The sequence below is a fragment of the Zalophus californianus genome, chromosome 3 (assembly GCF_009762305.2).
Source record: "Zalophus californianus isolate mZalCal1 chromosome 3, mZalCal1.pri.v2, whole genome shotgun sequence".
NCBI classification, from domain to species: domain Eukaryota; kingdom Metazoa; phylum Chordata; class Mammalia; order Carnivora; family Otariidae; genus Zalophus; species Zalophus californianus.
In genome coordinates this window covers 53,573,228-53,590,263 of record NC_045597.1, presented here as the reverse complement: position 1 = coordinate 53,590,263, position 17,036 = coordinate 53,573,228, and the positions used below count along the sequence as shown (strand labels likewise).

The window sequence follows — 17,036 nt, the reverse complement described above, 5'->3', positions numbered from 1 at the left end:
AGGAAAAATAAGTAAGTGTATGTTTACATAAAACAACATCAGAAAGTATATACACTAAAATGTTATTTTTGGTTGGTGACATCATGAATAATTTTTTTCTTTATGTTTATTTTTACTTTCTAAATTTTCAATGATGAACACAGGCTACCTGTACAATTTTTAAAAAAGAGAACTAAATAAAAGACCAAGGAAATTATTAGAACTTAAAAAATGAACCATATCTGGTTATTTATATAAGCTGTTGTCTTTGAACAGCTTGTTATAAATTTCTACGTGGCAATAATTCCCTGGCAATTAATTCATTTAACAAGCACTTCAGCACCTAGTACATGCCAGGAACATTTCAAATGAGACAGGTCAAGTTTTGTCCTTCATCACACAGATGCTAATCTATCAATGTACCAGTATTGTGAGGAATATGATAGACGATTTCAAGTTTCAAGTAATTAACAATCTGGAAAGAAAACTAAAAATAATACCCTTCTCCAAGGTCTGAGTGGAGGAAGAGAATCAAATTATTTAAGTACACATAGTAACCTGGACAAATTATACACATGCACACATGTACATGTACACACACACACACACACACACACACACACACACACACACGGAGGGGAATATATGAAGGACTAGGGGATTTAACAGAGGAATAACAGCTGGTTTTAAGTTCTCTCTCAGCAGACTAAAATTTTTACTAGATGCATACCTTTCTCCCTGACATTTCTTTAAGTATTTATTTACCTTAGGGAGCTCCAAAATTTCAACATAAGAAACATGATAAATTGATGTTTCATGAAGTGTCACTCCCACTAGTCACAAAGCTCATTAACCCTAATGGCAGATATTGTACTGGAGCAATTGTTTACTTTTAGTTTTGCCCAGGTGTAAAAGGAGACCCAGAACTTAAAAGCTAGCATTTGGATGAGGCTCACATCCTGAAACACTGACCTGCTTATGAGTGAGTGAATCTGTGCATATCTATAAGGAGCAACGATAGAACAACTACATCAAATAGAGTAGATGGTTAAACTTCTTTTTTTTTTTTTGGTTATACTTTTCTAATGGAATTTCTAAGAACAGAAAGAGTATGATTCCACTACTTTAATGCTGCTATTTGAAATATACCCTGAACCTTACAAATTATTATTTTGTATTATTCTATTCATAAAGTATATATATAAACAACATACCTCAAAATCATTTTCCATCTAAAATTAGCATTAAGGGCTCCTGGGTGGCTCAGTCGGTTAAGCGTCTGCCTTCAGCTCAGGTCATGATCTCAGGGTCCTGGGATCAAGTCCCACATCAGACTCCCTGCTCAGCGGGGAGTCTGTTTCTCCCTCTGCCTCTACCCCTCCCCTGGCTCATGCTCTCTTGCTCTATCACTTGCTCTCTCTCTCTCTCTCTCTCAAATAAATAAATAAAATCTTTAAAAAATAAATGAATAAAATAAAATAAAATTAGCTTTAAATGCTATAGTGCCATATATTACCAAAGGAAATATGAAATGAACCAAGTTAAAATCTTCATTAGAAAATTTACTCAACCAAGAGCTGGAAATACAAAAGCCCTCCAGACAACCAAAGAAGAACTATATCATTCCATAATCTTAAGAAATACATTTACCATAAACTATAAATTCCTATTATTTACAATAATCTATTTCATTTAGAGAGCCACAGAGGGATGATTTTATTTTGTGCTTTTCCATGAATTTCACTTAACCATAAGACAAAGGAAGTCCAATTTTTATTTTTTTATTTTTTAAAGATTTTGTTTATTTGACAGACATACAGCGAGAGGGAACACAAGCAGGGGGAGTGGGAGAGGAAGAAGCAGGCTTCCTGCTGAGCAGGGAGCCTGACGCAGGGCTCAATCCCAGGACGCTGGGATCATGACCTGAGCCAAAGGCAGACGCTTAACGACTGAGCCACCCATGCGCCCCAGAAGTCCAATTTTTAAAAATTATATTCAAATAAAAGGACATTTTCATAAACAGAAAAATAAAACCTTAAAAGAAGATGAACGACTTGGGTTTTTTCCCCCCAGGAAAAAAATTAGGGGCAGTTAAACATTAGCTGAGTTAATAACATGTTAATATACTAAAAATCAAGCAAAAAAGTACTGGTTCAAAACAGAAGATTGCATAAAAAAAGGTCTTTTGCTTTCTAAAGTGCCTTTGAAATGAGAAGAGATGTTTTTAAAAGGAAAAGTCCATTATAGGCCTAGAAAACAAGAGATGATACAAATAACTTTAAAGAAATTCTGAAAGCTTGAAAATAGATAAGACTGCACATACAGAAAAATAACTGCAGCCTCAAACACCAGAGGAAAGAAGAAAACCCTTCTCAGGAAATTAAGAAGAAAACCCTACCTTTCGAGTCAACAAATACAGTAAAAACATCAGGATAATTAATTAAACCAGAACAGCAGAGATGACCATTTCTAACTCCAGTAATACAGAGCATAAGGTGCCTACTGCCTGTCATTTTGCCCTCAGGCTAAGAAAGACAACTGCATGCCTGGGATGTATCTCATTGTTGGGGGTAGGTCCCAAGAGAAGCCAAGGAGAGTACCAGCAGATCACATTTCAGAACCCAGAAGGTCAGGGAGGGACACAGTTATGCCAAGGAATAAAATATACATGGTACTCAATCTCTCCTCAAGCTCTCTCTGGAGGTCCCAAGCCTGCCTCTGGACTCCTTGCTTTGGAAGACATGCTGTTGACATAACCCATCTATGTATTCACAGCCCATTATCAACCCTCTCATTCAATTAAATTATTGAAGTGAGTCTACCAAACTGCTGAGGAAGTCCACTTATATTAATCAACTTAGTTCCCACAAACATAAACCAATAACCAAGGATTATCAGACATTTGAACAAATCCAGTATCATGGGGGAAAAGCAGAACAAAGATGAACAAATAACAACTGGCTTTTGGAAGAAGGAGATAAATCAGGAAACAGAAGAGGATTTGACAAAATTTGAATTAGTATCTTATAACCATAAAGGGTAAGCTGCTATGAAAAAGAAGAAAATTTTCAGATATTAAAATATTACTGATGTAAAAAATTTAGCAGATGGACTAAATAACAGAATGGCCACTGCTAAAAACCAACCTGGTGATCTGGAAAATAAGCTGTGGAAATACTGTGGAATGTAAAACAAAAAGATAAGAAGATGGAAAATAAGAAAGAAAATGTTTAGAGACATAAAGGATACACTTAGAGGTCCAATGTGTCTCTAATAAGAGTTCCAGGAACAGAGAAGAGAGACAGTGGAAGGAAAAAATAATTAAAGAACAGTATAAGAGAATCTTCTAAGACAAAAGATAGACAATTTTCACTTAAGTCTCACTAAGAATACCTGTGAAATCTCAGAACATCAATAATAAAGAGAAAACCCCCAAAACTTCCAGAGTTAAAAAACAAACAAAAATCACCAAAAAACTAAAGTTTGTGTTTTAGACACAAACAACAAAAGAAAACCAAAACAGGCTGCTTACAAAGGAGTAAATATAGGAACATCAGAAATTCTGGCTGAGAGTCTGAGTGTACCAGAAAATGTGGCTATGAATATGCAAGAAACCATGTATGTGGGCATTGAGGTTCATTCAGTCTGAGCAGAGATTTTTTTTTTTTTTAAAGTACTCTCTACCCCCATCGTGGGGCTTGAACTCATGACGCCAAGATCAAGAGCTGCAGCAGACTCCACTGACTGAGCCAGCCAGGAGCCCCCTGAGCAGAGATTTCTGTACTCCTCTCATACTGGCTCCACCACATTCCAAAGAGCCAGCAGCTAACTGATGATTAACAGTGAGAGCAAAAGAAACAAACTGTTGGCAGAGAAGAACTTAAGACATTTACCATCCATGCATTCCATATGAAAAAATTACTCCAGGCAGTATTCCAGAAAAATGGAGGGAAAAAAGGTATGAAAAAACAAAGATGAGATTTAAGAACAAGATGATGTTAAAGCACAGAGAAAGCAAACTTGAAGAAAAAATTTAAAAAGAACCCACAGGAACTTGAACCTTGCAGGCCTTCTTTTGAGTCACAGAGATTTAGTGGCACATGATTACAATTCCCATTTTTTAGCAACTCTATTTAGTTTCATAATGAATCATATTTACAACATCAAAATACTGTAAATGCCGTTATTTTGTGAAGTTTGACACTTTGAAATCATTAGTTTGCCAAGAGAAAGTATGTATATATTTATTTCTCAGTTTCCCTAGAATTATTAATATTTAAAGAATTTTTTAAGACATTCTAATCTTCAGAGAGGTATAATTATGATGACGATGATGATAATAAAGATGTTCTAAGAAATATTTTCACTGCAAATTGCAGTAGTACTTCGTGGGGGAAAAAAGGGCCAGATTTATATAAAAGTGTACCTTACCTCAGGCCCACAAAGGAGAAGGAAAGAAGGATACATCATTTCTCTCCTTAAGAAATGCAGGTGCCAAGTTCAGTATACCCGTGACAATCTCTTAAATTATTCTACCTTATCCGTGAGCCTCCACAGAGCAGTGAAAATTTTCTCATTTTCTTGCTCTCTCTTCCTTTACAATGTTAAATAACGTAGTTCTACAAACCTTGTCTTTTGTTTACAATATAAATATATCTACCAAAGATCACCTTAACAGAAGAGAAATAATTTCTGAAATTTGCTCCATTCGTTATTTATAAACATATGGAAAGACATAAATAACAATCCATTAAAGAACTACATCACTATTTCCATTCCTATATTTCAAGCCACTATTATCTGTTACCTGCACTATCTCAATACCCTCTTAACTGGATTGATAGCTTTTACTCTGCCTCATTCCCGTCGACACTCCATGCAGTGAGCAGAGTGATGATCTAAAATGCAAATCACATTGCCCCCATGCTCAAAAACCTTCCGAAAGCTTTCCATTATACTGGAAGTAAAATTTGCAGTGTATTGGGCTTGAAATGATCTAGGCCCTACTTTACCACTATTCTCTGTGCATACTCCTCTGGAGTTAATTCTCACTGCAAAGCTCATTTCCACCTCAGGACCTTTGCAGTGTTCTCACTGCCTGGAAAGCTCTTTCTTCAGAGATTTACCTGGCCTTCTCCCTCATCTCAGAGAAGCCTTTCCTGACCCATCTAATATAGATTCCTCACTGCTTTTATTCTTTAACCTCTTACACTGATTTAGTTTTCTTGAAAGCAGCCAACACTTCTACATATTATGTATTTTACTTATTTACTTGTTAATTGCCTGTGTCCACTAAAACGTACGCTCCTAAGGGCAATGTCTTTTTATGGTTCCCTGACCACAGCCCACTCCCCACAATAGTGTCTGGCATGTAGTAGGAGTTTAATGAATACTTACTGAATGAATGCTAAATACCTATTCATACTGCAGCCAAATAAAATATAAGTAGGAAAAGAGAAGGAAAAAATAACCCTCCAAAAAAATGTTCCCTCTAATCACAGACATACATTTATAGGTCTGCAATATCACCTGCACTTCTTTTGAACCTGAGTTTAATTATTTGTCAGTATGTCCTCCTTTGAAAGTGTGGTCATTGTTCATGACTAACTAAGCCTCACAAGCCTGTAATGCCTTTGCTAAAACAAGCCATTCATTCTCAAACTGCTGCAAGCCAAGCTGATCTATCCCATAGCTGTTTCTATTTCCCAGAAGTCAATGTTTATGCTGTAATGCTTCAGTGAGTTTTCTCTGCATTGTGTCCAGTGGTTACAAACCAGTTCACTACACTGTAGTCTTTTAGATACCTACTATCATTCATTCTTCACTTATATTCAGCTCAGGAGAGTAACTACAATGCCTGTAGATGAATGTATAAGCCCTACAGATTTCAGGATTGGAATCTTATCATTTTATGTTTGAGATGACCAGGTGGTGGTACAAGGGGACCAGTTTCAAATTTTAGGATGAAATAAATTCTTGGGTAAGCTCCATCAGGGCAGGGACCATGTCTGTTTTGTTCATCAACTATACCCAGCTTCTACCACAGGGATTACTACAGAAAATCACTGCAAGAATAAATAATATTAACTAAACAAAAAGGATAAATTACCTCAAAGTTGGTGTGATACTACTAAAAAGGATATAGTAATTAGGGGGCACCTGGGTGGCTCAGTCGTTAAGTGTCTGCCTTCGGCTCAGGTCATGATCCTGGAGTCCCAGGATCGAGTCCCGCATCAGGCTCCCTGCTAAGCAGGGAGCCTGCTTCTCCCTCTGACCCTCCTCCCTCTCATCCTCTCTCTTTCTCTCTCACTCTCTCTCTCTCAAATAAATAAATTAAAAATCTTAAAAAAGAATATAGTAATTAGATGTCAAAAGCAGGAATGAGGTTAGAAATAAAAATAATGTGGCCAAGAAACTAAAACAAATCAATAAATTAAACAAACCATCCAAGGATATAATCAAGAAAGTAAACTATAAATGTTGGAAAATCCAAGACATTTTCTGAATTACTATCAAATACGGCCTATAAACAAAAGTCAAAATGAGCCTTCTTACTAAAGCCATCTTTAACTCACAGGAGTGGAAATCTTCTTTGCTGTTTCTGTGATTACTTGTTCTAGAGGCTTCCAGATTTGAAATGCATAGCGACCTAAATAATAACAGGAATAAAAGCAAATATATTTTCTATAATCAAATACAATACCCACAAGGTACTAACCACAATATTTACTGATAGCTGCTTCTATATACGTTATTTCAAAAACCATTTCAAAATTTACCAGAAAGTCCTATTTTTTTCAAATTTCTAATTTATTAAAAAGGAAGCATTTCATTTTAACATCATTAAAAGAGTTACTAAATTTATCAAGTTCTAATTCATGATTATAAAATTAGAAAATGTCAATGTTTATGTTTCTTACATTTATACAATATGCTAGGTAACAAAAAAATAATATCCTAGTACTCCTTCCACCACAAACTATAGATAAAGTTCTCTCACATATGTATATTCACATATCTGGTTATTTGTACTGGTTTTCTCAGTGATAATCACTTTGAAATATATGGAAAACAAAAACTACTTATGATCTGTACAACATAGGAATAATTTTAATGGAGTTACCTCTAAAGTAAAAAAGCAGTTATGTAAGAAATATTCACCAAAGATGTTTACTGTCAATTTCTCACTGAGGATGACTATTCTTCTAAAAACATATTTTATTTTGGTGTTTTCTTTTCTTAGGTATCCTACTAATTAAAACTCCTCTGAGTCTTCAATAGCAAAACAGGTTCCAAATTGTTTTGAGGGTATGGAACAAGAATAAAATATTACCTGGCCAATTTACCTTTTGTACCCTAATCAGCATATGTATCTACCAACTGTAGTGTCTTTCTTCCCGAAAAGTCTTGCTAGAAAACCCATTATGACACTCTGGACTTTATTCAATTTCCAGCCATAACCTTCTTCGCAAATGAAGATTTCCACTGGGGAAGTTCAATTACAAACATCTTTTAGAAAAAGTTACTATCTAAACATACTGTTATTCCTGTGCAAACAACATGTGAAAGTGAAAAATAGGATGCTAGAAATGGAAAATGGGAAGTAGTCAATCCAAGTAGAAGATAAAAAATTCTTGAGATCAAGAACATTAAATAAAGGTAAATTAAATAAATTAAATAAGTGAAATTAAATAAGTGAAAGCCTAATTCATCCAAATCTCTTACCCTAGAGATGTCAACGTCCATTTGATTCTACAATGGTACAAAGTATAGCTTTTAAATTACCACAAAATTCCTTTAAAAGCACATATAATCAGGCAGTCTCAATGAAAACAGCAAGCAAAGCCTTCAACAAGTGACATCTGGAGGTTTACTTGAATCATAAACCAGAAGACCTAGTTCCAACAAGTGTAAGTATACGTTCTCCTAAATTCTATTGTTCAGTTATATTTGGCTCTGGAAGAGATGTTCCTGCTATTTAATATTCTAGTTAGTAATAAGAACTTGGTAGGGCGCCTGGGTGGCTCAGTTGTTAAGCATCTGCCTTCGGCTCAGGTCATGGTCCCAGGGTCCTGGGATCGAGCCCCACATACAGCCCCAGCCCCACATTGGGCTCCCTGCTCAGCAGGAAGCCTGCTTCTCCCTCTCCCACTCCTCCGGCTTGTGTGCTCTCTCTCTCTCACTGTCTCTCTGTCAAATAAATAAATAAAATCTTAAAAAAAAAAAAAGATAAGAACTTGGCAACAGCATGGTATATACACAACATGTACGCCAATTCTTCTCATTTGAGAAAGAAGAACCTGGCAAAAAACTACAGCATCTTTCTTTAATTTCAAATAAAAATCTTACGTTTGAATTTTAAAATAACTATGCCAATTATAGTTAATACTGTAACAGTTAACACTAAAATTGTTCCATGTTTATGGGCCAGTTTGTCAGAATTCCTTTGTGGACGTGATAGTCTTTTCATGAAACCTCAGTACAGTTATAATATCAAGATACAAGACCCTGATGGCACAAAGACCAAGAGAATCTGAACCACTGATCTTCTTGATTTTAAAGTGTTTATTGTTAAGGTGCTTTAAAAGAGAGTTGTGTGAAATTAAGTACCATACTTATAAAACAAAACAAAAAATTTTTATGTCTCATTTTTTTACTGGATTTTACTAACTCCATATAACCACAATGGAATGTAACTTCACTTAAAAAAGAAGATCCAAGAAACAAAATCAAACCCATGGAACTTGAGATACAAATGCTAAAACAAAAAATGTAAAGCTTTATCAACAAGGAGATGCTCTCAGATTAACATATGATTAGGAAATAGCTAGGTAATTTAAAACTATAAGTTAATGACTGGAAGAGAGCAATTTTGCTTTAAATTTTTATAACTATTCTTTGGTGATTTGGGCAGTAAAAGAAATTCTCCTGAGTTTATCAAAAAAATTACACCAATGTGTTAAAAATGAAGTAACTAATACATTGCAGGGAACAACTATGCTCATCAGAAAAAGCTACAGCTCAGGAAATGTGTAATCTAACCCTGCAAGAAAAAACATCCAACATGGTAGAATAAAGGAACCCCATATCACTTACATTGCTTCATATTAAAGAATTTTTTTAAAGTATACTATATAGCTCAAACTAAAAAAATGCCAGGAAGGTCAACTATTATTGGGGCTAGTTTTCCTAGCTTCATACATTGTTTTTTGTTTTTTGCTTTTTTTTTTTTAAGATTTTTATTTATTTATTTGACAGAGAGAGACACAATGAGAGAGGGAACACAGCTGGGGGAGTGGGAGAGGGAGAAGCAGGCTTCCCGCCGAGCAGGGAGCCCGATGTGGGGCTCGATCCCAGGACCCTGGGACCATGACCTGAGCCGAAGGCAGACGCTTAACAATTGAGCCACCCAGGTGCCCCAGTAGCTTCATACATTGTTAATTTTCTTCACTACACAGTTCATCTAGTTTTTGCTACATTGACAAATGTTCAGTGACTATAAATGGGAGGAAAAAAATGAAAATGTATGTCTTAAAACCCAAACCTCAGAATACAGAGGGTCTCCTCATGAATCACTATAGAAACTATTTGAAAATATTTCTTCTGCAACATTTATCCTTTATTTATCTTACCTGCAAATGCAAGAGCTGCAACACCCAGTCCTACAGCTATCAAACTTCTTGCCTATGAAGGAAAAAATGATTATCACTTACACAGTCTTACACACTAGCTTTTTTAAAGTAAGCCATTTTAAATAATGAAAATAATTACGTTAAATACATTTCCCTTAAGCTCTGCTGTGAAGGATAGAATTTTTTTTTAATCTGCAGTGTCTATGGGATTCTACCTATTGCGTACTATATCAGCTAATTTTCAGTAAACCAAAATTATTCTAGGTATCATTTAATTTCCATATATTTGAATTCATTCTACCCAAGAGCTTGTATGTTACCTATTACTAAAATTTCTTGAGATTTTATTTATTTTTTGGGGGGGGTGCGGGAACAGAGGGAGAGTGACAAGTAGACTCCACACTGAGTGCGGAACCCAACATGGGACCCAATCCCACGACCCCAAGATCATGACCTGAGCGGAAACCAAGAGTAGGATGCTCAACTGACTGAGCCACCCAGGCGCCCCTGTAAATTATTCTTAATAGTGGGTTAAATATAATTATCTTCTACAAAGATAAAAAGCACATATTCCCTTTATATTTACAATGCTCAATGGCATTTGCTATATTTAAAATTTTGATAAAACATTAGATCTATGTTTAGTAAAGAAGTCAAACTGCCAAAAATTAGTAAAAATTATGAATAATTTAAAAGTTAATTTACTTCTACCTCTCTAGACCAATGTAAAAATTTTTTAAGTAAGAGCCAAGAATTCAGAATCTAAAATTATGAGCTCATTATGATAAAAATCTATTTTAAATTGGTTATATATTCCATATTATTCTATGCTTTTCTCCTTTACCATTTCAGAAAAATATTTAAATCATAACAGAAAAGGTTTATGTAGCAGAGATCAATGGTTTCCCCCCAACATCTATTCTCCCTTTCTTCTCTAGGATCAAGAGTTCCTATTTTTAACCAGACATATTTCCAAGCCTCCCTTAGACTATGGCTATGTTAACTAAGTGTTGGCTTTTAAGGTAATAAGCAGGGTGGTGGTATGTGCAACTTCTGAGAAGTCCTTCAGGGATGAAGGAAATGTCCTTCTCCTTTTCCATTCCTGCTTGCTGGAAATGTAGACATTCTACCTAGAGCAGCCATTTTGGATAAAGAAGGAAAAACAATGGGGTGAAAGGAGACTGTGTCCTTAATGATCATGGAGCTGCCATAGCACCCCTGGACTGCTTTTATTTATATGAGATAAAAATAGAATTCTATCTTCATAAGCCACTATAATTTCCAGGCACTTGTAACCAAATCAAATTTTGATGGATACAGAAATTAAGAAGAGACATCACAGAAATGTTTTTGTCTGATTAGTGGTGAAAGAGGTAAATCCACTAGACTCAGGAAAGACCATTAAAAAAAAAAATCTAGAATAATCTCAGTAGGAAACAGAATGGATTCATTTCACATTGGTGCAGAAGTAGTTAGATGGAGGCTGAGACTAGAGGGATGATAAAACCAAAAAGCCCTACAGACATCAGTCTACAAGTTCCGTAAAAGAATACAAGTCTTAGGAAATCAAAGCCCCAAATCTTCAAGGGAAGACTCTATCATGAGAAAAACCAGGAAACAAAGAGCACCTGTATGAGGTGCTTTAACTTTAATATACAGTTAGCTTTCTCTTAGAAATCTAGAGCTGTTCATGGACAAGATGAAGTTTATCTATAGTTCTCAGTTCTAGTTCTAAGATATACCTTTTCACCAGGCAGTAACACTGGTGCACTTTAGGAAAGAAGATTCTTTCCCTGGCAGAGGAGAGGAAGCCTAGAGCTACCTATCCAGAGAGGCAAAACAGTTTCCCAAGTTCCTTTCAGGTCGTCTAGACAGGTTGTCCTGAACAGAAGGGAAGTGAGTACTGATTTAAAATAAGATATTCTGTTGAAGTATTTTTTTTGCCATTTTCTAGAGCTTCCCTGAGGCTATGTAGTTTGAAATTTCCAGTCTTATCTTCCACTGGTTCACTTTAATGAACCTCAGTCCAAACAAACTACTCAACTGTTTCATGTGTGCATTTATTTCCCTTCCTTATAACCTTGTTTATTCTTCTATCTGACTAGAAATATTTGCCTTTGCCTACCCAGATAGTTGTTCTTAACTCTTCAGCCTAAATCTGCCACAGAACGGGAGAAGTCATTAGCAACACGTAACAGACAATGAGCACATATCCAAAGACACATACAGAATTCCCTCACATCAATAATAAGAAGAGGGACAATTCAATAGAAAAATGGGCAATGGGGTGCCTGGGTGGCTCAGTCATCAAGCGTCTGCCTTCGGCTCAGGTCATGATCCCAGGGTCCTGGGATCCAGCCCCACATCGGGCTCCCTGCTCAGCAGGAAGCCTGCTTCTCCCTCTCCCACTCCCCCTGCTTGTATTCCCTCTCTCTCTCTCTCTAATAAATAAATAAAATCTTTAAAAAAGAAAGAAAGAAAGAAAAATGGGCAAAAGGTCACGGGCTTCATAGAAAAAAATCTAAATGGTTAAAACACATAACAAGTACTCAACGAAAAGAGTAACTAGGGGATACTAACAACAACAACAAAATGGTGCAGAAATATTAATACCAGCATATAAAGATCACTAGCCTTTGTGGAACTTGTTCTGTCCATTGAGGCATCCCAAGCACCAAGCAATCGTATCTGTACTTCCTAGGGTTATTGTGAGGATAAAATATAATAATGTATATAAAGGACTCAATATAGTGGCTTGGCACATAGTGAACAGTCAGTAAATGTGAACTGCTTTTAATATTATCAATAAAAATAACTAGCCATTATTGAATATAAGGTATGACAGAAGTATGAACAGTGTTCTGTAAACCCTGAAATTTGTCTAAAGGAAGATTCATAGAAGTAATTTTTGAGGTAGGCCCTAGAAAATGAATTGGTCTTCTCTAGATTAAATAATCAAAATTTTCACATTTCGAAAAATGCATATTTAAAAAATATAAAGTCTTGAAAAATTGAGTTAGTCTATACAAAATTTCACATTTTTATAGAGTAATAATTATTGTCATTTTACTACTTCAACTACTCAAAAGACAAATAGCTGCTTCTACAATTCCAAAGAGATTTTAATTTAAAGGTATTTATATCAGAAACATTAAAGCATTAGGCATTTGATCATTTTTCACTTTAATACATAAACCTAAACTATGTTTAACAATAAAAATTCAATTTAATTCAACAAATAAGTATTAAGCACTCTGCTGATTATTCTCCATTTGTCCCTCCAGATTCATTCTTCACCTTTAGGACTTGCTCTGTGCTTCTGCCTTCCCTTATCTCTAAAGACCACATTATCCAAGTCCTCACTTGCCCTTTAGTTTCTGGGCGGATTTTGCCAAGGAGAGGAAGTGTCAAAAAGAACACCAAGCATAGGTTACCAATCACAGGTGAGGACTCCAGACACGTCTGCCTGTTGCATCTTCGTATCAAATTTGCGAAGGAAAAGACTGTAAAAGTCAAGCACTGGATAATGCTTTACTCACATTAGAGAAGATAAAGATCAGTTCCAGTTGTATGCGTCAGTCCCTTATGGCTAGTGGGTGCCCCCAGCAGCTAGCTGACTAACGGAAATGGAGCTACAAGCACCCACCCCGCTGGTGGTGCAATAGAAGGACCTTCCCCCTCTCTGCCCCACACTGTCCCTGGAGTCTGAAATACTGAAATATCTGAGGGCACATGTGAGAGCCATTGACTATGCTTAAGCAGAACAAAGAAACACCCAATAAGCATGAAACCAGGAAAGATAATGCCACAAAGGCGGTAAACCCAGCACAGGCTATGTGAGCTCCACTTCTCTTGGTAGGGAAGTATTCTGAGCCCAAGCCCCACTTTTATATGGCCAAGTGGGATTGAAATACTGTGCATAAGAGACAGTCCTTCCCAACAGGAAGCAACAGCAGAAAAGCAAAAGGTGTAAAGAGATAGAAGTAATGGTACAATTTACTCCCTGCTATGTTTCCTCTTTGGCCACAGCTCCTGTTAAAGGGCTCCTCTTCCATGCCTACAACTGTTACTGGGTTCTGGAACATAACTCCCATCCTCTTGCCCGTTTCCCTGGGTGGATAAATTTCCAACCATTGCCAGGCCCTGGGTGATTCACCATTCATTTCTGGTTACCTTAAAGCATGCCCACCTCTGCCAATAATCCCTTCATTAAACTATCTTCAAAAAAAACCCACCCATTACTACCTGACCCTCACTAATACAAACATTACATACACCAGTCACTATACTATGCACAGGGCAAAGGCCTATATCAAATGAGTCCTATGTAGGACACTGAACATGGTGGGCCTCCAATGTTTACATTAATCTCCCAAAGACCTTTATTTTTATCCTTATTACAACATTTATTACACTAATTTATAGTTAAATGTGTTTCCTTTAGCTTTTCTAGATACCAAGTGTCTTTTAAAAAATCTAATGAAATCAGGGTGCCTGGGTGGCTCAGTCGTTAAGCATCTGCCTTCTGCTTGGGTCATGATCCCAGAGTCCTGGGATCGAGCCCCACGTCAGGTTCCCCGCTCGGTGGAAAGCCTGCTTCTCCCTCTCCCACTCCCCCTGCTTGTGTTCCTGCTCTCGCTGTCTCTCTCTGTCAAATAAATAAATAAAATCTTAAAAAAAAATCTAGGGGCGCCTGGGTGGCTCAGTCAGTTAAGCGTCTGCCTTCGGCTCGGGTCAAGATCCCAGGATCCTGGGATTGAGCCCAGCATCGGGCTTCCTGCTCAGTGGGGAACCTGCTTCTCCCTCTCCCACTCCCCCTGCTTGTGTTCCCTCTCTCGCTGTCTCTCTCTCTCTCTGTCAAATAAATCAATCTTAAAAAAAAAAATCTAATGAAATCTATGGATCTCCCCAGAAAACCATAAATATATACACACAGCAAAATTTTTATATAGTTTGAAGGGATCCAAGGGTTTCTCTGAAGCCCTTCAGTTTACAAGTCCCAACATGAGAATCTCTGTAAAAAAATAAAGAAGCTCACTAAACTAAAAAAGGGTATATCAGTTACCTTTGTGCTCCTAGAGCACATCAGGAACCTGCCATATATATTTCATTTTTCATTCAACAAGAAAAATATTAATAATATAACAAAATAATAATAATACGGGAAAAATAATGTTGATGCCAGAGTTAACCTCTATTTCTAAAGACTAACTTTACAGAAAGATAAACACGAAAAGCCTTGCAACCTTTAAAAACAACAACAAAACCAAACCCAAATTAGATAGATCACTGGAGCAAATAAAAGTATTCAATATATGACCAAAAACTGTGCAATCAAATCTTATTTATCCACAGTGAATGGACAAAGTATAGCACAGCTCATCAAAAACTCATTTTCCTTATTGGAATTAAAATTCCTTACTGGAAGGAGTTATATCTTATTTACCTCTTCAACAGTATTTGCAATTAATTTGATATTAAAATAATTTATACTTTTTAAGCATAGACAATTGATAACAAACAAAAATATATTATTTGGAAGCTGAACTCAACTTGAGATTTTCAAAAAATACCATGTATCTTACACAATCAGATTTTGTACTCTGAAATAAGAACAAAGGTCTTTCTCATAAAGTTTTCAATGGAAATACTAAAACTATTAGATATAAGCAATTAAGTTTTAAAACTTTAACCTTAACTGGTCCAGAATAAGAATATGATCAATTTCCCAGAAAAACATATTTATCTACTGCCTAACAGTTTTCCATTCACTAAAAATTCATTGGTATTTTTCTTTCAGACACAAATTGAGAGCTCTAAAACAACAATAAATTCCCCCAGCCCTCCACATATGTGAATGACCCCAACGGGGAAAAGAAACTGTCTACTTGCAAATATAGAAAACAGGAAGTACAGGAGAGCGAATCTGAAATCTCAGCAAGTCGTTCACACAAAACTCTTAACCATACCTTTGTTTGGCTTTAATTTTTAAAAGTAAAATAACTTCTAAAACATACTGGGGCTTTTAAATTGCCCATGGTTCATTTAGCATAACTGTGTAAATATCAGAGAATTCCATCAACATCTTCTCTAATTTACCAGTGTTGAAAAAAATTTCACATATGCTTTATTACTATGCTATTTCACATTTACTTAAACTTCAGTACTATATCCTCAGGCTAACCAGATCTCATTTACTTCTTTTATATATGCAACATCATATCTGATCCAGTGTCAAGCACATGGTATACTTCAATTTTTATTTTGAATGTTTTTTTAAATAACGATTCTTTAAAACTAAATTGCCGGTAACAGAATGACAAAAACGACACTGAAAAGACAATTTAAAAGCAAAATGGTGAATCAGGCATAGTGTTAGTAACCACAGGGAAAGTCATTTTCGAACAATGAGGCAATAAGCAGGTTAAATGTCTAAAATTGCTCATGCAACTGGATTAGCACCATGGTACATCTGTGATTTTACAGAAACTAGAGAAATGTTATTTCTTTGACTTAGGAAAACTACAGTATGTGCTGAAAATAAAAGCAATCAGGCAGTGGTATGTAACAAGAAAGATGGGTATATACCTGTACTGTGGCCCAGCTAAAACTGACACAGGTGTCATACGAACACAGGAAAGGGAAGATGGTAAATGTGGGCGCCACACAACGGTTTTTGTTATTGTTGTTTTTAAAAATATCCACAAAGCTGCCTTCGGCAAGTTTTAGTTTTGAAACATTTTCTTTGAAGACTCAGATGTATATGGGTTTGGAAAGTCGCTAACATTATCTAGGCCTGCAGAAGATCTAAATAAATTCTTAGATACATTTTTCTTCTCTGTACATTAGGCTAGCACATACTTAAAGAAGCTGATCTTTCTATAAAAATGTGCACATAGAAGAATGACAAATACCATATGATTTTAGTCATGTGAGGAATTTAAGAAACAAAACAAATGAACATGGGGGAAAAAAGAAACAGACTCTTAACTACAGAGAACAAACTGATCGTTACTGGAGGGGTGGGGGTGGGGGATGGGTGAAATAGGTGATGGGGATTCAGGAGGGCACTTGTGATGAGCACCTGGTGTTGTATGTTAAGTGATGAATCACTACATTCTACACCTCAAAGTAATATTACACTATATGTTAACCAACTGGAAATTGGTTATAATAAAAACTTGGAGAAAAATGTGCATATATATATAGAGAGAGAGAGGGGGGGGGCGGGGGAGAGAGTGCTAAGAACTAAATCAGTTACACATCAGTTAGAAATTCTACCAACTAATTCTTTCACAACTAGTCCAGACTGCTGTTTGGGAACAGTGGTCTATATAAGAAAAACAGAAAACATTCTATTTGCCCCAAATTTGGAAATTCAGTTTTTAACAGTTTCATTATGGTCACCATGAAAAACAAAGACAG

General features: G+C 36.1%; 1 protein-coding gene across 1 annotated transcript in view; it reads right to left on the bottom strand.

Moving 5' to 3' along the window:
- Positions 1-17,036, bottom strand: part of DNAJC15 (DnaJ heat shock protein family (Hsp40) member C15) — a 79,047-nt gene that overhangs the window by 41,759 nt on the left and 20,252 nt on the right. The window contains exons 2-3 of the mRNA XM_027590938.2: positions 9,612-9,663; positions 6,555-6,628 (exon numbers count right to left, since the gene is read on the bottom strand). Of these exons, the coding sequence (XP_027446739.1) occupies positions 6,555-6,628; positions 9,612-9,663 (126 nt within the window). The remainder of the gene's footprint in view (positions 1-6,554; positions 6,629-9,611; positions 9,664-17,036) is intronic.